This window comes from Grammomys surdaster, unplaced genomic scaffold (genome assembly GCF_004785775.1).
Source record: "Grammomys surdaster isolate TR1022 unplaced genomic scaffold, NIH_TR_1.0 125807, whole genome shotgun sequence".
In the NCBI taxonomy this organism is placed as follows: domain Eukaryota; kingdom Metazoa; phylum Chordata; class Mammalia; order Rodentia; family Muridae; genus Grammomys; species Grammomys surdaster.
In genome coordinates this window covers 1,129,582-1,155,096 of record NW_021620638.1, presented here as the reverse complement: position 1 = coordinate 1,155,096, position 25,515 = coordinate 1,129,582, and the positions used below count along the sequence as shown (strand labels likewise).

The 25,515-nt window shown below is 41.1% G+C and overlaps 1 protein-coding gene across 1 annotated transcript in view; it reads left to right on the top strand.

Moving 5' to 3' along the window:
• Positions 1-25,515, top strand: part of Elmo1 (engulfment and cell motility 1) — a 503,321-nt gene that overhangs the window by 351,361 nt on the left and 126,445 nt on the right. Inside the window, exon 16 of the mRNA XM_028789271.1 lies at positions 3,845-3,981. Within this exon, the coding sequence (XP_028645104.1) occupies positions 3,845-3,981 (137 nt within the window). The remainder of the gene's footprint in view (positions 1-3,844; positions 3,982-25,515) is intronic.

Sequence of the window (25,515 nt, the reverse complement as noted above, 5' to 3'; positions counted from 1 at the left end):
GAGAGCCTGAAAATTGTATTTTGTAGCTGCTTTCATTGTTATGAAGATCAAAATTGGGTTTCTGTTTACATGGACTTGAAGTTTTGAGTTTCTTGAAATACATCAATAATATGAATTCATCCAGAGAGACCTTCCCTAGTGACCAACTACCTGGGAGTAACTTGGTATTTGGTAGCCACTGAGAGGAGCTTTATACAACAAAAACTTGGAACTAGGTTGTGATTTTCTTGGTACTCAAGAGAATTGTCAAGGTGCAATTTGACCCAGTCCCAGAGAAAAGAGGGGATTCAGAAAAGTGTCCCTGATAACCTGAGATCTTCTTGGACCATGAATAGCAGCACAAGCAGAAGGATAATAGCCTTGAAATGTGACAGAGGCATTCAATATAGACTATCTTGTAAGACTTTTTATTAATATGTGATGAAGAAATAAGTTATTGCTTTAAAATTATGCTTGGGTGGTTCAGCAGAGGCATCTAACCAACAAACACAAATACAGAAGAAGAGCACCACAGGGCAGCAATGATGGGCTTTGGAGTCATTTCTACCCAGGTTTTCATCCTGGAACTATAATGTGTGATCCATGTATAGTGGTCTAAATGAGAATGACGTACATACACTCATATATGTGACTGCTTGGTCCTCAGTTGGTAGAATTATTCAGGAAGGATTAGGAGATGTAGCCTTTTTGAAGGAGGTGTGTTACTCGGCATGGGCTTTGAGGTTTCAAAAATGCAAACTATTCTCATTACTCTCCCTAATCCCAATTTTCGGATCAGGGTATAAGCTCTCACCAACTGCTCCAACACTATGCATGCCTGCCTCCTCCCGTACTCCCTGCCATAATTGTCATAGACTTACTCTCTGAAATTATAAGCCCCCATTCAACTCTTTCATCTGTAAGTTATCTTGATTATGGTGTTTTTTTCATGGCAATCGAAATGTAATGAAGACACCATGCACCTTGATAAGGCATCTCATCTAATCTTTCTGAATCTCCTATTTATCTTTCAAAAAGGAAAAAAAATGAAAAAAAAAACCTAATACACATCTCATGTGCTTGCACATTACTGGTTATAACAGACAAAACCTCCATCCAGTGTATGGCCTACCCTGGTAGAATTACTAGTTTTAGTACTATGATCACAAGGCCATGTGTTCTCAACCAGCAGGCATTAACTGTGCACTTGCTGGGGGGCCCCATTGCATTGCAGGCCATGCTCTGGGTTCTTGTTGAAGAAGGTGTACTGAAGGTCCAGGGAAGTGCAGGGAGAAGTTAATTTTCTAAGCAGCAGTCTCCAGGAAATTCCCTGTGCTCTTAATGTCAGTAGGCTGGAAGCCTAGTGCTGGGTCAGCTAAATTGTAGGTTTCAAATGCTTACTTAGGGGCACGACAAAAAGTTCATGACGGAAGGCTTCATTTCTACAACTTTTGCCTTCCTCTTATATAAAATGAAGATACTCATAATGTCCACGTTCCTGGTTCGTTACAAAGACAGTGCCTGCGGAGCCTAGCCCGCCATGTGCATCCAGCAAATACTACCTATTACGAGCTACTTCCCTCATTCCACCCAACCAAAAACAGGGCTCCTGGGTTTCGGAGCTGTCTCAGCTCCAGCAATGCCATAAAAATTTAACTAGGGCATAAAGTACACATATAATCACACTAGGTCGAAAAACGATTCTGTGATAATGTGATTAATAACGAGTTCTTGGATCGTAATAGCATCTTAAGTTGCTTCTGTAGACTTGTAAATTTCATAGGCTCCAGTGCGTATGAACGTGAGACTGGCAACTGACTGCCCAGGGCAGCAAGCTGCACATTCTGCCTGTATTAAGGTTGCACACTCCCTAAATAGCTTTGTATCTCAGGTCAGAACTTCACATTTGCTGAAGTCTTTCTGGGGTGGAGTGACTTTACTTGTGTGTTTGCTTTTCATTGCTGAGTCGTGAACAAGCTTGACAATAGAAGAAAGTCCTTGGAATTGTGTGCTGGGACCTGTGACTTGTCATGACCAGCACCTCTTTCCATGCTCCTGGTAACTTTTATCTTTTCCAGGGCAGGTTTTCTATGAATTGTGCCAGGTGATCTTCTCTAAAGCCTGGAAAGAAAGGAAAGTGATTTTTATGACTGCAATTTAGTTAAAAAAAAAATACAAGCTAAGAAATTGAAAGTAACATCTCCCTGCTTGGCATGGGCTAGGCATGACTCCAGATCTTTGCTTCTAGGTCCTTTCTGCATGACTGCATTGCAGGTCACCTCTGTCCTTATGCTGTCTGGGGACACTGGCATTTTTATATCTTCATATCAAGTTACCCTTTCAGAGGAAGTCAGCTGTATAAGTACACACCCAGTTTCCTTAGATGGGCTGATGTCCAGAAGCTCTACACTCGTAAGGCCTGTGGATGGATGGGGCTGGGATATAGCAACTGTGCTGGAACAGAACATGCTCATTCTAGGAGTGCTAGGGTTCACAGCCAGCATTGTGTTGTACCAGAAGTGAAGTGGGTATTCATATGCATGACAGGGATCAGGAGTTCTCTGGTATAAATTCCATTCTGAACCTTCCCCATCTCTCTCTGAATTTCCAAAGCCTAAAATTCTACCAACTCAGATCTTGAACACTAACCAACCTTTGAAGAGATTTCAATAAAATAGAAACATGTACCTTCAATATGTATAACAGCACATTATAGTTAATGTGCATATATGTGTGTGTGCCTGTGTGCATGTTTGAACCTTGGATTTTTTTTGTGTGTGTGTGTGTGTGTGTGTGTGTGTGTCTTCTCTCTATGACACAGGTAATAAGAGATTCTTCAATGATCAGACAAGTTGTAATATTTATAAAAGTACTGTATTAGGGGGCTGGAGAGATTGCTCAATGGTCAGGAGTGCTTATTGCTCTTGACCAGGACCCAGGTTCTGTTTCCATCATCCAAATTGCAGTTCCCGACTGTCTGTAACTCCAGTTCCACATCCGACTCCCTCTTCCAGCTTTTATGGGCACCAGACACTCATATATAGGTTGCTTATATACATACAGGATGAAACATTCAGACAAATAAAAAATAAATCTTTTTGTTGTTTAAAGGATTATGAAAGGGCAAGCTTGGAACATTGCTGGAATGTGAGGAGGGGCTTATGGAAAGGGGATGGGGAAGCAGATCTGAAGGGAAGGGAGGGAGGTGGCTAACCTGGATCTTTCCCAAGGAAGCTCACCATAGCTGGACTTGGAAACAGTCTAAGCTAATTTCCTGGTTGCCTGTGAGAGCTGGATATTGCAGCATTCAGAGCATTTGGGTTGCTTTGACCTCCAGCCATCTGTGCCTGGCCTGTAAAGTTAAATGGTCAGTGGCATCAGATGGTGAATGATCACAAACAGTCCCTGCTCACTGCCCCTGTAAGAGGGGAAAAATGCCTCCTGGGGAAATAATCATAGATGCTATTTTCAACGTTGGAATTAATTGTATATCCAGAAAAGCCCATCTTCTGCCAATTATTCTATTAGGGTGATGGAGATACTGTGCCTCAGAAAACAGCGGGACTAGTTTCTCAAAGGTCACCTACCTCAGCACTCCTGAAACAAAGCCCTTGGGGTCACATCCTCAGATGGATTAGCAACTGACATTTTACAGTCAAAATATGTGCCTAAGAATAGGTCTGAGCCTCTGACCTTAAGCTTTTAAGGGTGGGAGCTGTCCTTTGGTGACTTTTTAAAATTACTTTTCTCCATGGTCACATAATCTTAAATATGTCCCTTTGTCTCTATGGACACCAAATGTGAGCCTGGCCACATCTTTCACGATATTAATATATCTGCCTCTGTTCCCGTCTCTTCCCTCCAGCTAGTGAGACCTGCAACGACTTTCACCCGATGTTCTTCACCCATGACAGATCCTTTGAGGAGTTCTTCTGCATTTGTATCCAGCTTCTGAACAAAACATGGAAGGAGATGAGAGCAACATCTGAAGACTTCAACAAGGTAAAGAGGATGTTATCACCTGCAGTCTAACGGGTCTGGGGCTCATGCCTCTGATGTGGTACTCTATGTTTCCTTCAGGGGAAGAGAAGGGAAGGGATGTAATTTTAAGTCATACCAAAAATGGAAGCAACCACTAAGTATCTGCTTGAGGTAGCTTTGGTCCCTTTGTCTCATCCAAGGCCATTAACAGAGATCCTTTCTGGAGAAATGTCATGATGAGCTTTTCCTTTGTGATTTTGGTATAAAATGCTTTGTCACTGGTATGAGGCTATTAAGTAAAGTTTCATCCCTCCACCTGTGTAAAAGACAAGTGCAGAAACAGCTGATACAACCCAGAAGACAACTGTATGGTCCACTGGTATGCTTGTGTAGTATGGACACCTTAAGGTCATACATCTGCTTCTATGTTCACATAAGAATTGTAAGAATTATTTCTATAATGTAGGTTCTCTCCCTCTCCATCTCCCTCTCCCCCTCCCCCTCCCCTTACCCCTCCCCCCCCCCCCCCCCCCCCACCCCTCCCCCCCCCACACACACACAGACACTCACACACACACACACACACCAGGGTTATATGTACCATTTCAGAGGACAGTTTGCAGGAGTAGTCAGTTCTTTGCTTTAATCGTGTTGGTCCCAGGACTTGAACTCAGGGTGCTAGGCTTAGTGGCAGGTGCTTTTACCCTCTCAGCCACCTTACCAGCATTTATTTGTCTATTCTTATGTTGTCATTACTTGCAGGAATATGACTTTCCTGTTTCCATAGGTGTGAGAATTTCTTGGACCACTTAGAGGAGTTTGAAACAGAGTCCCTACTTTTAGAGATAAAGAATATATTTCTCCTTGCAACAGACATGAAGAACAGTAATGGCTAATTATGTCTAATTTTAGAGTCTGTACAGGTATAGTTTATCCAATAGCAGTTGTAACATGATTCTAAACAGGGTTCTGGCCCATTGCCCAAACCCACTCTCCTGGTCCTAAGGGTGATAACTATCTAATAATTTGGTGTGCTACTTCTGTGGCCTTGGTACATAGCTAACGTATAAACTCCTAACTGCTTTTGTCTCCCAGTTACCTTCTGTGTGAATGCTTGTCACCTCTATTTTGTTTTGTTTCCAAGTTCTGGTTTGTGGCATTTTGAACCACTAACGGTTGGAAAGAAAGGAAGGTGGGAAATGGGCTGCAGCCTAGTCAGGCACTGACCTGCCTGTTTCCCTAGGCATAGTTACCTCACCCACCAGCCATTTCCCTCTGCGGTGCCTACCATCTTTCCTTTGTCCCAGGAACTGGTTGCTGAAATCCAGCCATCCAATGTGCCCCTCATTGAGCCCTGATCAGCAAGGTGCATTTGTCTGAACATCATTGTCTGAGCAGACATGATTCAGAGAAGAGTGGGGCGGAAAGAAGCCATTAATTCACTTGCAATCACAGCCACAGCCTCCTCTGTGTACTTCACTTGATTATGAGAGACTTTTCTATTCAGGTGCAAATCACCCCAGAGAAAGGAGGCCTTCCCCACTCCAGCCAGGAGAGGAAACTTAAATCAATAGCCTTTCAAAGTGGCCGTGGCCACTCTGCCCTGGATCAGCGTGACTCTTCATGTGCTGTGGGGGACAGTCATCCAAGTCTCTGTGTTCTATGTTAGGACACTCACTCCTTGTGGAAGGCCACCTCACCATCCGTGATGTATATTAACACTGGTTTAAGAATTAGTGTCAGAGAGGGGTCAAGCATGGGAATGACAAGGAATTTTAATTTCCCATAGTATTCTGCTTCCATTGCTTATTAAAGAAAAGCATATTTCAAGAGGAAAACATAAACATACATGAATTTACTGAAATATAAATAGACTAATACATAGGTGTCGATAAACAGTAAATACCATATAGATTCATTTTCTATTCCTACAGCCACAAACGACTGCAGAATTAGTAGTTTAAACAATGCAAATTTCTTATCTGACTGTTCTATAATTCAGAAGCTAACAGTGTCTCATTGGACCACAGTTAAAGCTTCAGCAGAGCAATGCTTCTATCTAAAAATTTTAGGAGAGAATTTGTTGCCTTTTGCATCTTGTTTCTCTGTCTCTGAAGTCAACAGCTGTGCGTCTCGTCCTCACTGATGTCATTCCATCCCTCTGATGTCTTTTTTCTTAAGTGTCCCAAGACTGGAATTTGGTAATCCAGGATCATAGTCTCTGTGATAAGGTTAGCAAAAAAAACCACAACCTTAATTCTACTGGTAATCTAAATTACATTTTGCCATGTAGCACAGTTACAAGTCTTAGGGATTAAAACATGGGCCTCCTTGGAGGGTATTTTGCTGACCATCATCATTGATATTTTATGTGTGTGTGTGTGTGTGTGCCTGTGTGTGTTATCTTTAAGTGTTAATAAAAATTTTAATACAGTATTGATAGATAAGCTTGTTATTTGACTGGTAGACATAATTCCAGATTTCTACTGAGAGCTACCCAAACTCAATACAGATACGTTTGTGTCCCTTTTCCTTTGTGTCTCTGTTCTGCCGGAGTTGCCTTTTTACTTTAGGGGAAACAAGAAAGATGACAAGGAGTGTGCAGTGTGAGAGCCACTACCACAATTCCATGCAGCCTTTCCATTTTTTATTTCTTTATTCTCGCTTCCTGCCTATCAACCACTGCGGCGCTTTACTCAATAATAAATGGAAGCAGAGAGAAGTGCTGAAATTGAAATCAGTTCACTTTTCTTCTTGTTATTAACTTGGTAGCAGAGGAGATTGAATTTAGGAACAAATGTGGGCTTGGAGTTACTGGTAGATTTAAATGATTTCATGTTCCCGAGACTGTCTAAATTCGAATTCAGGAATATCTTAAAAGAACCCAACACGAACCACTATTACTTTTGAAATATTTTGGATATCTAGTCAGTTTGTATACAACATGAAAAGGAGATTGAATTGCCTACCTCAAGGCCACTAATTCAAAATTTTAATTTTGCCAACATACCACATGCACCATATTCTAGCAGAGGCAGGAATAGCTTCTGCTAACCACCTGACTTCAGCTTTGGTGTGAAGTTATCTGGAATGTGCTAGTTAATGTCACTAGTTAATGCCACTGCTGATGTCACTAGTTAATGCCGCTGCTGGAAGAAGGTGTGTGGAAAAGCAGCTGTCTACTGCTGTTCCAGTCTTGAAGAGCAGCAGATGGAAGGTTTTTCTTATTTATGTAAGAGAAGTAGACTTGGAGGTGATTAAAATATTTACGCTTTGGAAAGAACTTTCACTTTCCCCATATAGTAGTCTACAGAGTAGTCCATTGATTCAGGCCATTGAGTTTGTATTCTGTGTGTTTGCCTTTCATTACCAATATTTTAGAACATGCATTATTCATTTGTAGAGGTGTCAGAGAAGAGTTGATGGCTGCCAGTTACCTCCCCACACAAGGGGCCCAACAACCATTTGAGGGCTTCACTTCGGGTATTTTGTTTACAGGAATCTTATTTTATGCTTGTGTGGGTTGCTGTTGTCTCACTTTAATTATTCTAACAAGGGTTTGCAGGTGGAGTATAGGTCTGTGCAACAGTAGTCCTCAACCTTGGGTACATTTGGAACACATGCGCCCTCTCATCCCAGTGGGCAGTTGAACCACAGACCAGTAAAACCATGGGCTGGGGAAAAGCTACCCATGAATTGTTTTCATGAAGTTAAAGTTGGTCACTGAAGGTGATTTGTATCAATGGAAGTTCCACCTGTTGATGTATGCCACACATATTTCCAACTAGTACAGACTGCCTCATTGATAGAGTACTGTGACCATTTGTCATACTCAAAAATTCCATGCCTGAAAATTAACAAAAAATAAAAATGGAAATGCGATCTCATCTTCTATTATTGGTGATGTTATAGTAACTGGAGTCGTAAGTATAAACATACGTTGAGGAAGTAAATTTGCATGCAGATGTTACATGGCTTTTTAAAAGAAATCATTAGATAAATTTCATCTATAAACATGGGTAAACAGCTTTTTGAAGTGCATTTTAAGTATATCATGTTAAAACGATAGTGAATGGTGAAGATGTCCATGAACCTCACACTAAGTTCTGAATGGAACGACTAACCTAACAGTGCCAAAATTAAACTTATGCTGATTTCAGCAATTTGTTTTCAAGTAGCTTTATGAACTGACTTGTTTTCCCACATTGACACATAATGATAGCAGTCTAATAGAAAACCAGCAAGTCTCATGAATCGTGTGTCTTTAACAGTTGGTGAGAACTAAGGCCTTTCCAAAAATTGACTTGGTCAGACTCATTTAGTGGTAGTCAAGCCATTCTAAGGACCATCAACTATCTGTTTTTATGGTATTGATGGCACTATCAAAATCAACATTATAAACAGTGATGACACAACTTTTCATGTTTCAATGTAATGAAATGGAAGTGACAATTTTAAAAGTGATCTTCCTGTAATAGAATTATTTGGAATTTTATCCAACAGCAAAATAAGCTAGGCACACTTTGCTAGGGTTTGGAATCTCAGGCTCACAGATGAAAAGTCGTGGATGCTTAAAATATCAGAAATTCCGGTGGGACAACCCAGGTACAGAAAAGCAGCTGCCCCATGGCCAAGCTGTGTGCATCATCTGTGTCAACGGGAGAAAATTCCAATTAGGAAGAATTGGAGACTGGACCAGAAGGAAAGATTCTTAGAAATCCCCTGAAGAAGAGCCACAGAAAATAATGAATTTTGGTGTGGCATGAAATGGGATGGTGTTTAAAATGTTAAAGCCAGCAAATGCCTGGGCTCAAAGGGGAAGGCTTACGTTTCACATTGCTTTTGGCTTACTGACTTTCAGTGTGTGCTTTGCAAAAAAACAATTGTATATTCAGAAGTCCTCCTCCTAGCCCTGCTCAGCTCACTCTTTAGGTTCACTGAGCCAGCCTATGGAATGAAAGGTAGTCTGTAACTCTCATCATGAATAAACATGAGCCTCATTTGCATGAGGCAGGTGACTGTAAAATATCTTGCAGCAAGTAATGAAAGGAAGCTTTGTGTGTCAGTGCCCAGGGGGAGCTGAGAGGACTCAGAGTTGTTTATCTTCATTAGAATTCCATCTAGTGCTGCTGTTATTGATCTGAACTGGACCTGGTGTGGCTAATAAAGTAGGTGTACATTTTAATTGAAACATGAATATTTAAGTAGAGGAGACGTCGTTTAAAGAAACCCTGTGTCATGCAATGAGATTATGTATTATTTTATCTGTCCAGGTTATTAACAAGTATTTATTCAAAAGCCTTCTCGTCTGCCACAATAGGTTTGTAGGTTTACAGTATAGACAGACATCCTCTAGAACCAAATGCATTGTAATGAAGAGAGTATATTTTCCCTTAATGTTTCCCAGTGAATAGTGGCAGGTGGATTCCTGTGCTTGTATTTGTCAGCTGCTAATTTAGGTAGTGTTGGGCTTTGTTCATGGTCTTTGCCACTTTTTATTAGGTTGTCCTCATCAGTCACAATTACTCTATCTTAGAACAGCAGAAAGAGCAAGGGTGGCTTTGCTAACTTTGTTTTGATACAAAGCATTTGTTGAAATAGACTGTAAGATATTTGCTTCATATAAAAGAAAGTATTGATAGCAGCTGACATGAGGATGCCCGAGTCAGGCAGGCAACGGCAATGTGGAGCTCTGTTTTGTAACCTCTTTTGGTTACACCCCCGGTAGACTTTTTAGATAATGTCTCTTCCTTAATCATCTTTTCTCTTGAAATTGCTATTAGAAAAATACCAAGTCTTATGTATTGGTACCCAAGGTAGATTTTCAAATATCAATATAATATATATATTTTTTCTGCCTTGTATAGAGAACCACTCAGATTTGGCTTCATCACAAAGGGAATTTGACCACAGTGGAAAGACATTCCTAAGGGTAGGGCCTTTCTTTTAAGGCTCCTGATTTTGAAAGTTTCTTTTTCCTAGCTCATCTCCCAATGAACTACATGTGGCTCAGTGTGGGACACAGTGGTGACTAAAAAGCTCAGCTCTTCCTTTCTTGTACCTGGATAACTGTGTGGAAAGACTCAGCAGCTTGGGCTTCAGGTTTCTTATTTGTGGAATAAGAGCAAGAACCTTGCCTACCACTCATGACTGCTCTGTGCTCTCCTGGTGCCAGGTAGATGAACTGTATATCTCGTTTCTGGATGGAACTGGTACCAGGGAATGGTTGTATGGAGGGGGAGACCATATGCCATAGGGTTTTAACTACAAACATTTCCAAGAAAAGTAGACAAGCTTCTCACTTGGACAGGGCCATTTCTGAAAAGAACACTATGGTTCCAGAATCACAGGGAGCATGCCTCATTCATGAATAACCTGAAGATGACCTTTCCCAGCTGTTCTGCACCTCCGGCACACAACTGCTTTCACACTTACACATGGGAATGCAGAGAGACCCAGAGTCCTCCAAGAAATCATTTTGTTGCTTCCGTTCATATAATTACAGTAAAAATGGTTAAGTTGTTTAACATTTGTTTGAAAGGGTAGCTGTAACCATAGTCTGCCGAAGTCATGACTATTATGTTTTGCCTTCTGGACATTGTCTACCACTGAACATGTATAGTATAAAATTCATGAGTTTCACAAATAGTCCCAGATAAGCCTGACCATGCTAATATTTTCAGGGGATATCCCTTTGTCATCCAAGACCAGCATAGAGTTCTCACTTCTGAAGTTTATCTCAAGCCTGCATAACTTTCTTTGCTGTGTCCCGATTGGGCAACAGTGAGAAGGAAACAATTAGCAGGTTCTTCTGCTCCTCTGCAGCACAATCCATCAGTCCCCTGGCTCAGTTACAGACCATCCCTTAGCAGGAGAATAGTCACTACTCACCGAGCTGATTGCTCTATTCATCCACTTCTGAAGCTTCTTTCCCTCCTATTAACTGTGCTTTAGGGACTCTGTATGAATGGTTAACAAGTTCCTATGACCTGAATTCCAGACTCCAGTGTGGAGTATAAGAGAGATTTGATAATGGCAGAGAAGCCATTTTATTAGTATATGTTCAATTAACAGGAAATCACCTGCATTTTAAGTAAGGCATAATGAGATGAAAGCATTTTAAATTAAAGGGCAGACAGGAATCAGAGTTGCTTAGCTGGGAAAGGTACCATTAGGTGCTGATCTCTCATAAATAATAAGTCCTCGTTGATCAAAAAAATATTTATCTTGTAATAATTGTAAAGTAAATTATGTTTAGTAGGAAATTAAAAATGCAGTTGTAGGGAATGCAGCAGAGAAGGTCATGGCTATATCCCTGTCGTCACCTGAAAGGGCCAGGTGTGATGGGTATAGTACTGAGGTCAAAGAGGGGACATAAGGTGAGATAAGGTGTCTGAATCTAGTTACTATTCTGCTGCTCTGATAAAATGCCATAATCAAACAATTTTCCTTAGTGTTTCAGAGGGCTAGATATCCATAACAGAGGGCGGGGAAGGCATGTCAACAGGAGGAAGGAACTGAGCACTTCCATCTTTATCGGTACACAGGAAGCAGAGAGAATAAAAAACAAAGTGTCCGTCAGAGTTCTCTAAAGAAGAAGAAGTGGTAGAGTATATGTGTGCGTGCATGCATGTGTCCATGTGTGCATGTGTATGTATGTATTCTTGCATGCCTATGATTTATAAGACCGACTCACATACAGACTAAGGTCCAGCTAGTCCAAAATAACTGTCTCCTGACAGAAAAGCCACAGATCTGGTAGTTGTTCCATCCATTGAAACTAGATGTCTCAGCAATACCAGTCGCATGCCTCCTGTGACCAGTCATAGACCTAAACCTCTGGATCAAGAGGCCAAAAACACGAACAGAGGTTGAGAGGCAGGAGCAGGCCAAAGGGGAGGGCTAAATTTAGTTTCTTTAGTTTCAATAGTTTCTTTAGCCCTTTTGCGGCAAGTGTTGAAGTGAGAAAAATGAATATTGAAGCTGAATTTTGAGAGCTCTTGGCTCCTGATGGTTTGTTTGTTTGTTTATTTGTTTGTTTATTCTCCCTCTGCCTTCTGGTTCTTTTGTTGAGTGTAAGTGCTTTGCTAGCTGTAAAGTTAGAAGGAAGTGGTCCTATGTGAATCTAGACGGAAAGAATGATTATGGAGATAGTCAGCCCACTTATTTCCCCAGCTGAGCCAACATCTTCTTCAAAGAAGTTCTGAAGAAGTTCTGAAGCCCGCAACTGTTTCTTACTAACAACAACTTGCTCATATGTCCCTGGGGTTCCTACCACCCTGCTCTGTCACTGTGGATACCTACTCTCTACAACATCTGGCAGTGAACTATTAATTCTCCAGTTATCTCAGAGTAGAACCGTGAATTGTCTGTATTCGTAAGAGTTTTACACTGTGCCTGGGTTTTGAAAGAAATTTAAAATTATCTCACAACCATTCTGCAAATAGCACAGCCATATCTATGTCTACATCTTGCCCAATAAGGCGATTGACTAAGCACATTTTCAATGTAAGCCATTCTTTCCATAAATCTTTGTGTCTACATCAGTTTGAGCACCAGAATATGAAAATGACAGAACACTTTCAGCTCTCTTAGGACAAACAAGCTGATAACATTCTCTTTGAAGACTATACACTGGCCTCTATTTGAAACTAATCTCTAGCCAGAGTCATATAAGCACTGGATAACCCTTTATCTTTTCATCATTTCATTAATGCACAGGTTCCTCAGCTCAGATGCGGTCACCTTGATGCCTAGTCACACTGTGCTTGCTTTGAGACAGTAGCTGTACCTGCAAACCTTTGCCATACCCCCTTGGCTTGGTCACATGGCTTTCTTGCACCAATGTGATGTGAATAGATGTGAAATGAGCTTAGTACTTAAGAGCTGTGCATTATGGGTAGCTGCTGCTAATTCGCGGCAAGCCCTAGACTAAGACATATGGGTGCAGTTGTCTATAGTCGAATTTCTACACAATTCGAGATGTATAAACAAGTAGCCATCTCAGCTCACCCATAGACCTGGGAGTATAAAAATCTTTTGTGACTGCTTGTTACGCAGCATCTATATGGTAATAACTAAGACACCGACTGAAACATTACTTAACTTCTGTCTGGAAATCTCCTTGTTTTCAAACACAGATCTGATCATATTATTCCTGCTTCTAATCTTCCTGGGGCTGCCTGTTACCTGGCTCTGAAAGTTTCACAGTAACTTGCATTTCCTGACTCTACCTCGTTCTCACGCCCCACCTTTCCTAGGCTGCCAGCACATCCTGAATGCCCACCGTTTTTTTGTACGTGCTGCAACACTTTCATCTCTCAGCGTTAGCTCATCCTCATTCTCTCTGCCAGAAACGTCTTCTCCCATCTGCCTGGAGAGAGCCTACTTATCCTTTAGGATTTTGCACAAGTGCCACCTCATTGTGAGAGTTAGCATCTCTCTCCCTTTCAATTCAGTACAAAGCTTTGCACCTCTGCCTCCACAGCATGGAATTCGAGTATTCTATTGGAAAATACCTTCTAGCTCTACAGTGGCTTTTAATTATAAATCTAACTTTCCAAATTAAGTCTCTGTATTACTGGATGCAGAACTTTCATATCTCTGTATTCTCTAGATGCTTTGTAAGTATCGAATCAATTAATTTGGGCCAAATCCTAAATGAATGGCCAGAAATATCTAATTCATCACTTAAAATGGTCCTTCTGGCAAAAGTTGAATTGATTTACGTCATTTCAATATAGAATGGATATTGTAGCTCAGCTCCCAGAGGCCAGAGTTACTGAGTATATTGCAGTTATGCTGACTAAAGAATTGTCTTATTTAGACACAGTAGTACATGCCATAATCCCAGCACTGTGGATGCGCATAGATATGAAATGAGCAGAGAACTTGGGAACTGTGTACTATGGATAGCTGCTGCTAACCCAGTGCAATCCCCAGACTAAGGCAAGAAGATCAAGCGTCCAAAGCCAGCAAGTCTGTAACTAGCCTGGACACTTCATTAAAAACAAAACTGAGCCAGCCAACAAAGAAAGTAGCACACCATGCCATGAGATGTCAATAAGCTCTGCTTATAAATCCGGCTAAATCTACCCTTCAAAATGTCTTCTTCAGATATCAATACTCTAAGAGACTTATAAAATAACTTTGCCATTGGCTACTTAATTAAAGTCAGAGTAGTAATCATCTTTCTCCCAGCATAGCTTATGTAAAGTGATGAAAACCTTCAGAGAATCTGACCCACTGCAAGATAAACTCAGTTTCTCTGTTCCAGGTAGCACAGTTGGACCTGTGCTCTGGCTTTCCAGCTCCAGTCCTTCATTATGTCACTGTTAGTCATGCCTAACCCCCACACCCTAGCAATTCAGGGAACCCTCTAGACTCCCATTTGTCATGTTTTTGGGCCATTGAGGGGAAAAATGTCAATAATAGCATTTATCATTTCCCAAGATGGCTGTCAAGAGATGTTCCAGGGCAGAGGACAAATGCAGCTTCTGGCTAGCCATCCCTTCAAGGTTACGTGTGCTACCCAAACAGACCTAAGAATGTGAGTGTGAGGGTCAGGCTTCCCAGATAACTAACAGGACATGTTAAACTGATCATACACACACACACACACACACACACACACACACACACACACACGCCCACTATGAGTCACCTTTACCTCCAAAGTTTTCTTAAATTAGGGGGACATTACATTATCCCATGAGTGGTATAATACAGGAGATCCCTCAGGATCCAGTTTGTGATTAGGTAGAACTGGAGGTGGCAGGTTCCTTGGATGGGCTCTGGTTCCCATATTCTTTATTTCTAGTTCATATGCACATTGGTGTGGCATGGTTAGATCTGATGTATGTGGCATATGGCTTTTTGCTGCTTGAACTGCCACAGAAGGAAATGTCATTGGCATAGAATGCCAGATTTCCATTTTGTGAATCACAGAGCATGGAATTCTGTCTGAAGGCTTCCTGGCTGCAATGTGTCCTTATAGCAGAAGGACACAAAAGGTATGCATCTCCCAGGTGTGCCGTTCCTGTGTATGTAATTTATCATGATGGAAAATCTGCTTCCAATGGGCAAGGACCTGCCAATGACCTCAGGAGTAGCAGAAAGGCTGTGTGGCTTGTTTAATTGTGGTCACTGTGTTAGCAGGTTGTTTGTCCCTGAGCCTTGGTCGAACAGATACCAGTGAGGTATGGTTGTTTTCTAAGTTTTTCAGATAAATAGAAGTTTATTTGTACATGACATGTAGCAGAAAAAGACTGTGAGTAAGATACCTGTGTTTAGAGAATGGAGTTGGCCACAATGTTGTAGTCACTAGAATTTTCAGATTATAAGTCACTTCACAACAGAGTCAACTGGTGCGAGAAACCTGATGCTGTCACATGCTCAGCATTTGTCTCCTTTCCTGCTTATCCTCTTACTGAAGATCCAAGAGAAATTCGAAGATTTCCCGAACAGAGGATTAGACAGAACCCTATGAAACGATCTTATACTTGACAGTTAAAAGGTATTTCTTTTATTTTTGATCTTCCCCATTCCTGTTCTCCCTCCAAACTCTCCCATATATCTCTCCTAGCTCTCTTTCATATTCACAGCCTCCTTTTTCATTAATTATCATTTTACACACACACACACACACACACACACACACACACACACACACACCTAAATACATTTTAAAATGTGAGAGAAAATACCAGCCTACCCAGGCTGTGTAATATTACTTGTACGTATGATTCCAGAATACGGGAATGTGAAGTGGTTCAACTTTGTAATTGTGTGTCACATAAGAGCAGAGGTGGCTACCCTGCAGAACTGACCAACGATTCCCATCCTGAGTTTTCTACAGTACTCTTTCATCTTTCATGTACCCTGCTCTGTAATGACTTAACTGATTAAAGAGTTCAGCCATACTGACTCTGAGCCCATGGAATGGGGTTCAGTTCTAGCTCCAGTGTTTCCTTTTTGGGTGATTAACTGTCTTGTTATTTGTCTCTTTGTCTGTCAAATATAAACCTTAATAGAATAGTTGTGAGTGTTAAATGCATCAATTGAGATGGAACCACCTGAAAAGCCAATATCCAGCCCATTTGGAAATGAAGAATTAGCTATTCTCTCTGGCTCATCCAGCATGTCAAACACTGCCTTCTGGAAATGTAAGGGTCTCAGAGGAGGCATAGGGAAGCATGGTTCTAGCCCAGGTCTCTTCATATTTGTCTATCATTTACACTCACCACCCATCTCCCAGGTAGATCTTGTGTTCCTAGACTCCACACAGCCAACTCTTCTGTGCTTTGAATTCTACCCCTCTTGGCCAGCTCTGGGATGCTGCTCTGCCAGTTATCAGTTTTAATCATTACATCATCAATATCTTCCCCTCAATCCCATTTGAATGCACTGAAGCCTCCACTTACACTTGCATCACTCCAAGTCAAGCATCCTCAAAGGGCTATACCTTCATCTACCTTCCGTCCTTTTCACTTATTAATCTACTGAAAACTCCATCTGACATCCAGCAGAGGAGAGGAAGTCTGGTTATAAAATATATTGTTGGCTCTTGAAAAATCTCTTAAGTTACAAAATCTACCAGTTTTGTCAAATGCAGAGAGACTTCTGTTGAACAGTCCCAAATTTCAGGCATTGCTTCTTTGCAGCACTTTAGCCCCTTTGGACACTTGTCTTTCTTCGTGAAGACTGTCTCATGGTGGTTTACTAAGTGCACATATTCAAAAAAGATCCACATTACACATTGAGAAAAGTTACATGCAGGACAAGAAGTATTTATTGTTGCTTCAGTTACTAGTATAGTTTTTAGAAAAATGAAAGATAAGCAACACTACAACTACACTAAGAAAATAGGGGCATGACTTTCAATGTCAGTCATGTGTATTTAACACTGAGAAAACTCTTTAGTCAGAAAAGGTGTGGTATACTGTTGCTTAGCTTTTCATAAGTTCACATCATAAACAGATGTCCACTTACCCAAGGTAGGGCACTAACAACAAACCAAAGAAATGATTCTACACAAATCAAGCTTGGTAAAGTAATGAGTTTAATTGGGGCTTCTTATGGAAAAATGGATGAGAAGTGCCTTCAGAAATATAAACAATTTTTGTGTAAACCACCAAAGAAAGGGATGTTACTCCCAGAAACTGTTAACTACCTAGATATCCACAAAAGGAGTCAGGGCCATGTGGATCTTCCCCCAGCTCCATTACAGAAGCTTAATATATCCAATGGCCTATGAGTGAAATGCAACTAATCAATGATGCTGAACGCTCTGGAGAGCCATTCTATGCCCAGAGGACAGTGTTCCCCGACACATGATATTTCTAAGTCAAAAATGGGATGGGAGCTATACCGTTATTCTAAATGCAAGATTGGAATAAAGTTCTAGTGAAAAAGATAGACATGGCAAGTCATAAAACGTACATCACCATGCTTATTTGCATCACCCCTATCCTGATCTCTTCTATTCCTCTAAAACATGTAGACAAGTCATCACAATCCTTACGCAATATTTTCTAATGCTTTGTATTCAGTCCCCACTGCCCCTGTGATGACAAATCCTCTAGGAAAGAATACTGACTCTGCTGCTTCTTCCTCTTGCTGTGGTCCATGTCACCTGCTGCAGATGCTTGTCTAGGGTAGTAATCATCTCCCAATTGTCAGGTTGGGAGATCTCTCCCCAGAGCTCATCCTATCCCATTGCTCTAAAGCATGCCAACCCCCACCCATGTGATCCTGGGATCTTTGGCATGTGGTGCCATTGTTCCTCTGACCTCTTTTGCATAAACATTACCTAATCCTACCCTTTTGTTTTTATTGTATTTTGCATGATGTCCTGTCCAGTCAAAAATCCCTTGACTTTAACATAAGACAAGTTGAAGTCTCCTGAACTTCGTTTGCATGGCTAGTCTACAGACCCTTCAAACAGGAAGAGTCTAAATGAGTCTTGTTTTAGTCTCCTCTCAGCTGGCTTTTAGTGATTTATAACTCTTAGAGCTCCTTGGTGATCTACCCACCTTTTTCACTTCAAACTATGGATTGATCTGACTTTCTAACTTCTTTTTAGTAGGTCCCTTAATCCTACTACCATTCTGCTAGTATTGGACAGAGGGACATCTGCTATCTGGTGCTGGGACTCTGCAGCAGCTTCTATGTCTTCTGTAGACTGTGTGTGCTTTTTATTGTTTATTGAATCTGGACTTGGACCATAAACTGTTTTGTCGTGGGGCTCCAGAAGAATCTTTTAAAAACATGGGTTTATGACATGATCTCTCCATACTCAAAACTCTTGGGGAGGGGTGGCTAAAGCGATAGCTCAGAGGTTAAGAACACTTGGTTTTCTTTTAGAAGATCAAGTTGTCTGCTGTAGGGGATGGTCAGGAGTGCATCCCAGAACCCACTTCTCCTGCTCAGGCTGGAGTGTAGCAGTGGAAGGGGGAAGTTGCCAAAATGCTTTTAGAGATCCACATCTCCTAAATGTCCATGATGCTGGAGAGAAGAACAGAGTACCCCAAAACCTGTGTACTGTGCCTGGAGCATCCTCTACCAGGTACTTAGAGGTATTCCTGAGGTTTAGGTAATAAATTTAGCTCTAAAGGGCTCCTGGGGTAGTACTGGGTGGGTGTAACTTCACAGTAAAATGCATGGACGTATCTGTAGCCTATACATTGTATAGAAATCACCCAACGTTACAGAAAAAAACTGCTTTTAGGAAAGCTTTGGCCTATGACTTAGAGCACAATGGGGAAAAGCAAAGTCTGCAAGGAGTTGGAGAAGGATTAAATATAATGGAATACAAGAGGAAAAATTCAATAAGTTGAACGTTATTAACTTCCAGACGCCAACCGTGAAGACTTGAAAGAAGCACATGGCAACACATGAGAGCACGTTAATGGTGCTTTCTAAGTATTTAGTTTAGTAAAGACACCTTACTTCAAACTGAATTTTTGTTGAAATGTATTTTTTCAGTGTATTTTCTGAAGAGCCAAGCTGTCTAGTATAAAATAGATTCCACAACAGCACAAGCAAGAACATTTATCCATGATTCAACACTGGTGATTATTTGAGCTATTTGCTCTATAATTCTCATGCCTGTCAGTGTGCTGGTAGAAATGTAGACAAACGATTTGGAAACCATGTTTCATATTCTCCCTGGGATGACTTGATAGAGGTAGGGGGCACATTTGCATTGCATATTAGCAGGTTACTTATCACCCATAGGGCCAATTTTTCATTTGTATCAGCAACTTAATAACCACTTTCTGAAGTTAGAAAGTTAAATATGCAAGTGAGTAGCAATGCAATAAAATCAGATTATGTTGTGTCTGAATTTAATTCCTGTACAATTGAGATTGTAGAGCCCATTCCCTGTGAGAGTCATGGGTAACTCGTCCACAGCATTTGTCCCTGGGTCATGATGCTCTTTAACTGAAAGTAAAATGGGGGACAGTTTGAAGCCATAGGGCCATGTTAAGCAGAGAAAGATTGGAATTAAAGAACAAGCAGCTCACCTCAGTGAGGGCAACGGCGCTTCACTATGTGCAGGCACACTGTTGACGTTGTATTTATGCAGACTACAGTTGCCACTCCTCAGTGCAACTTCACACACAGAGTTGTGATATTCCCAGCTTCTGATAACACCTCTTTCATTACAGAACGTTAACATAAAAATAACTGATTTTTATAAGACACTTTAGATTTGTGAGTGACCGCTTTGCTCAGTGGAATGCCCCCCTCCCTACTGTTTTTTTCTCTACCTTACTTTGTTCAGACCTGTTGGATCTGATGCAAACCCGCCTGGTTCATCTGTCCTCTTCTATGTGTTCCACATGACCACCCTGCCACATGACCTCCCTGATTGTGGCTGCCTAACTCTCTTCTGCATGCTACACTAGTAGTCTTTACCTGCTGGCTGGAGAGGAAGTCCTCTTACCTGCTCCAGCTTCTCGTTCCTTTTTCTCAGAGCTCTTCATCTTTCCCTCATGCCTAGCTTACCATGCTCTGATGCAGGGACAGGAGATCAGGATGCACAGGCATCTGGCCAGTTGATGTGCTGATGTATCTGTCAATCTGAAGCAGCAAAGCAGAGGAAGCGATAGTCTCTAGTGCTTAAGCATTTCATGAGAGAGTAAGCCAAGATTTAATCTCTAGCATGTTGGATGAGAGTAGTCTTCAGAATGAGAATATCAAAAACTAGTGTTTTCTTCCTCAAAAGATGGAATTGCTTCCATGGGAAATTGATATGTTTCAGGGTAAGGAAAGGTGGACTCCAACAAAGGCCTGGAAACTGGTGTGTAGGGAGAGCCCCAAAGTCCCCTTTTCACAATGGCACAAAACCTGCTCTCATTTTGCACTATTGATAGAGTATCTTCCTGTTGACCCAGTAGGCTTTTGCCACCATATTGCCAGGGACACACTTGGCAACATTGAACTGAGAATGTGAGCATTTTCATTTCCTCCTTTTGGCATGATTCTCTCCAGCATTTAATTCTGGGACACATTTCCCTAGCATATTTAGAAAACTTGAATTGGCAAGATGCTGAGATCTGAATTTTCCCAGCTTTCCTTTCTAAGACACTCTGGATTGTTAGAAATGTGTCACATAAGGCAGGCTGTCCCTTCCTCTTTCCCATGGTCCTCAGGTAAGCCCATTCTATTTTGTCAAGTCTGCCATGCTCCAAATGTCCCCTAACTGGATCCTAACCCTGTAAGTGAAAGCAACCTGACATTTTGGAAAAGGAACAAAGGGCTGTGCAGGTTGTAAAACGGGCTTGTATTTTGTGGATATTTTTTTTTTCACAGTATTTGTAGAATTTCCATACACTTTAGGCATTCTTGAGGGAAATATCATAGCAAAGTCTGAGGAGATATCACCAGGTTAAAGCTTCATTTTGCATAACTTGGCTTAGACGCTGTGAGAGTGGTCTTGCTCTAGTGGTTTGCTCTGGGGTATTGAGGCCATAGGATGCTGTCTCCTCAGATATGTTTCTGAGTGGTTGTCATGACAGTTCCCTCTCATTAGATATTGGCTGAAAGTAAGGTACTTAAGTATACCAAACATCACCGTCTCCATTTGTAAATGGAGACTATGATATTAGCTTGTGAAAAACATGCACATTTATTTACTGATAGTTCTGTGCACCTACAGGCATCTAGCCCTGTCACAAAGAGCTTTCCGTCTTGGGACCTAAAGACACAGCGACAGAGTATCAGGTTTTGTATGTTTTGTTTGTTATTGTCTTTCCAAGTAAGTGATAAGCCAAGCAGCTATCCATGTATGGAATAGTTCTATGGACAGTTACTGATCTTGTTCCCTTGATAAAAAGCTATTCGGATGTGTTTACTTAAAATTTTTGTATGTTTTATATTTAAAATATATTATATAAAGTAAGCAGAGACGATTGTATACTCAGCCAAAATGACTAGCCAGCTGTATCACTCATGTCTCTGGAACAAGATAACCAAGTGACCCAAACCTGTAATAAGTATTTGATCAGTTTCCATTCTGACAACCTAGCTTTATAAACATGGTTTATCCCAGGCTTCAGTCAGCATGGTTCTGTTTTAGAAGTGAAGTAAGTTTGTGTGTGTGTGTGTGTGTGTGTGGTGTATGAGTGATGTGTGTGTATTTGTGTAGCGTGTGTGTGTGTGATGCATATGCATGTGTAGAAGGGTGTCTTAAGAAGACAAAGATGTGGTTGAAAATGAACTTCTTGAAATACATACTATTTGTTTGGAATTTCATTAAAGTTCAACTTTTCTCTCAAGACTGTACAGGGGGGACTAGCCAACCAGAGAAAGAGCCATGCAGCAGAACTGTATTTTGAACTGTGAGGTCATCACCAACACATTCATTGTAGTGATTCATATGTGTCTGGATGGAGTAGACTCTGAAGGTGGAGAAGCAGCATGTTTGGGATAGAGAGCTTGAAAACAGATGAGTTGACTATCATTACTGTTACTTCATTGTGATGGCGAGAATTGTCATTTTCCATCTTTTAATGCTTAATGTAACAAGTATCAGGGTTTTTGTTTTTGCAAATTTGAATGTTTTAGAAAGCACTCTGTAGCAGTTGCTGTAGTTTTGAGGGGAAAAAAAAAGAGAACAGTTTGACACCTAACAGAACATATTTAGTTTGTAAAGTTTAAAAACATTATAAAAATTATTAAGCATGTCAGATTTGATGCCATATATGAGTCATGATTTTGGCCTGAGAAAATGTAGGAGTAGGGTACTGGCAATGCTTACCCAGGGTGGAGCTAAGAACACAGACTCAGGGTGTGGCTCAAGTGGAAAGAAACATCCTCTGGCTGATGAAGATAACCGGGGACTATAATTCTATGTGTAGCAGCAGATCTAAAAGTTTACATGTGCCTTTCTCATCCCACAACTTCGAGAGGATGATGAAGAGCAAGGTGACTTAAAAGAGCAGCCAACTTGTGATCTAAGGAACAGTGCTATAGGACAGGACTCTACAGGAAGCCATGGACTTGTCCTAGGAGACTATGTCTTAGAAGGGCCCCTTTGGAAATATCAGTAGAACCGGTTGTTTTTCTAAACTAGATCCATGAGTTGGTAAGTTAGTCGACACCTTTACCCTGCTAGCCTTTGAATAAATAAATAAGAATGAATCAACAAAACTGAAGCTTTAGAAAGAGTAGCTGACTAACTTTGCATTTTGACTTAAAAATTAGTTTTGGCTTGAAGATATTAACTGACTAGTCTAAAAACCACTCTACCTTGAGGGTTAATATGTTTCTGCATTAAAAATGGATATTTGCATGTTTTCAAGAAGGTAAGAGGATAAGAGTAGGCCGGTGCCCTTAGAATAGAGGAATCAGGCAAGCTGGTCTCTAGAAATGCTGCACTGTCCATGGCCCCTGAAATCTAAAGAGGCCTCTAGAAATCCCCATGCTTCTTCATAAGCCTGTTCACTAGAGCAGCTACTGACCACCATGCGATGCTGGATACTCACCTCAGCTAACTTTAGGTTGTATGATACAATAGGAATTTGCAAGCCTTAAAATAAACTTGACCTTGGTTTTGTTTTGTTTTTTGTTTTTGTTTTTGTTTTTGTTTTGTTTTGTTTTGTTTTGGGGTTTTTTTTTGTTATTTTTAGAATAGGTCTTTGCAGATAGCCTGAAATAGTGAGACACACACACAGCAATTTTCAAAAACAATGTCCTTTTGCATGATATATGATGAAAACTAATTTGGGGCTCATCTTTTTCTCTGTGCAAGCATGTATGTAGTGATCATCGAGCTGAGTTGTTTCTAAGAATCCTCTAGAGTTCTTGGGTACCTGTTCCATAAAGTCCTAATTTAGAAGAGGCAGTGATACCCCAATCTACATTTTAATAAGGTCTTTCATACAGATAGTTGACATAGAGCACACCTAGACAAACTGAAACCAGAATTCTTTAGTTCAAATAGCAGCTCTACCCCTTAATGTTTTTAGAACTGTGGTCAAATTATTTAACCTTCTTAGACCTCAGTTCATCCATCTACATAATAAGGATAGTGCTGTTTCATAGGTTCTCAGTAAGAACTACACCTGGTTAATCAAGGTGAAATGCATTAAGATGTTTCCCAGAGTGATAAGCTTAATCCTGCTTATCTGACCAAGCCAACACATTAAGAATATCCTGGAATAGATTATTTGAATCATATTGGTATTCTGTTGGTATATTATTGAACTCAATCAAGAGATCTACAAAGTCGATGCATTGATGAGCAAAAAGTCATTTAATGGAATACCATACCTGACTATCATTGCTTACAGAATAAAACCCAACCTTTCACCTGGTGTCTAGGACTCCACTTGCCTCCCCTCATATCATCTTTCTTGTCCTCAGTGCCTCTAGTCTAATGCACATTCCTCCAACTTTTCCCAGAGGCCAAGCTCCTAGCACAAACCCTGTGTGGGTGTGTTCCTTACATCAGTTCATTAACTTTGATTCTTTGGTACTTTGTATACTGGCTCAGATCCCACTGCTTCTAAGATGCTTCCTGGCCTCACTGGGTCAGACCCACTTTCTGTGCTCATTGCACATATAGCCCAGATCTCTTCTGCACATCCACAGGTACACTTTACTATGTTAGTAGGCTCTACTCGAGGCTGAGAGCTGAGGGCAGAAGCAGTGTCACTTGGTTGTATCACTAGCCTCAATTCCTGACATAGAAAACAGCTGCTGAAAATACTGAATTTTGTTTGATGGAGGATCTGGGTGGAATGACATGTTTCTGCATAAAGCAAGCAGGATATTTGGATGCTTTCAACAAGGTGGGAGGGTAAGGGTGGTCCCAGTGGCCCTAGAATGGAGGAATCAGCAAGGCTGATTACCAGAAAAGCTGCACTGTCCACAGCCCCAGAAATCTGAAAACAGTGGAGAAAATTGCCATTAGTGGGTCTACTTGGTTAGGATTCCTTCCTAAGTTCACAGTGACATAAAGAGACCAAGTGGAACATCAGGGTCCATAGTCTTCAAGGAGAAAATCTAATCTGATCATAGGCCAGAACTGAACACCATAGAATGGAAGGTGTGGGATTTGGGTTGGTAGTCACTCTCACTGTAAGAATAAAGGGACCTCAGAGCTACTGTTCTTTAGGAATAGAGGATGTTGTGCTAAGCATGTAAGTCCCCTTGCTGCCAAAACCAGAGACATGCAATGAGCCATCTCAGTCTCAGCCCTGTCAAAAACATGCTTTGTGTAATTACCACAAAGGCATCATACTTGCAAAGACCTTTGTGGAACAGTTTGCCTTGAGGATATGGTGATGCTGATAGAGACAGCAGAGCCACTTAGACCTTAGCATTTTTTCCCACGATTGTCATTTTTTATATATGTAGACATGTATGTCAGAGCTTAGATTTTTTTCATGTGTGTCATTCTCTGCATATGTAGGCATGTATGTGAGAGACTGATGTCTTGGATTCCCCTCTAAAGGAACCTGACAGTCCCATTCATGCAGCCATTCATTGCTCAGTGGCGGCCCCTGCTGTTAAGGAGACAGACAGCACCACATACAGCATCCTTCCGACATTAATTCTGATCATGCCATGCGTGCAACCAGGAGAATTTAAAGCAAGCAGGAGGGGAAGAGATGGGAGAGATGAAAAGGTGCTGAGAAAATTAAGAAAGGTCGCATGTGTCTGAGGTGCTTTGGTGAAATTCTGATGCAGGAGAGAGCTTAACCTAAAGACTTTGTGTTTACAAAAATCCTCCTGATTCAGCCATCTCAATATTTAAAGACTTGCTAGAGACCGAGACAATGCTTTGTGAGAAGCACCAGTGCAAACTTTTCTTTGGGGTTTTCCAGGGTTATTATGTAATGATTTAAAGATACTCCACCCGTCTGCTAGGTTAGAAGTTTCTATGGAATTGAATTAGGAGTGGAGGCTGTTTAGGTTCATCTGCATCTCCCATTGGAATCAGAGTGTGGATCTTCTCATGGGACCCCTGCTACGATGAATGCTCCTCTCTCTTCTCCTCTCTCTCTCTCTCTCTCTCTCTCTCTCTCTCTCTCTCTCTCTCTC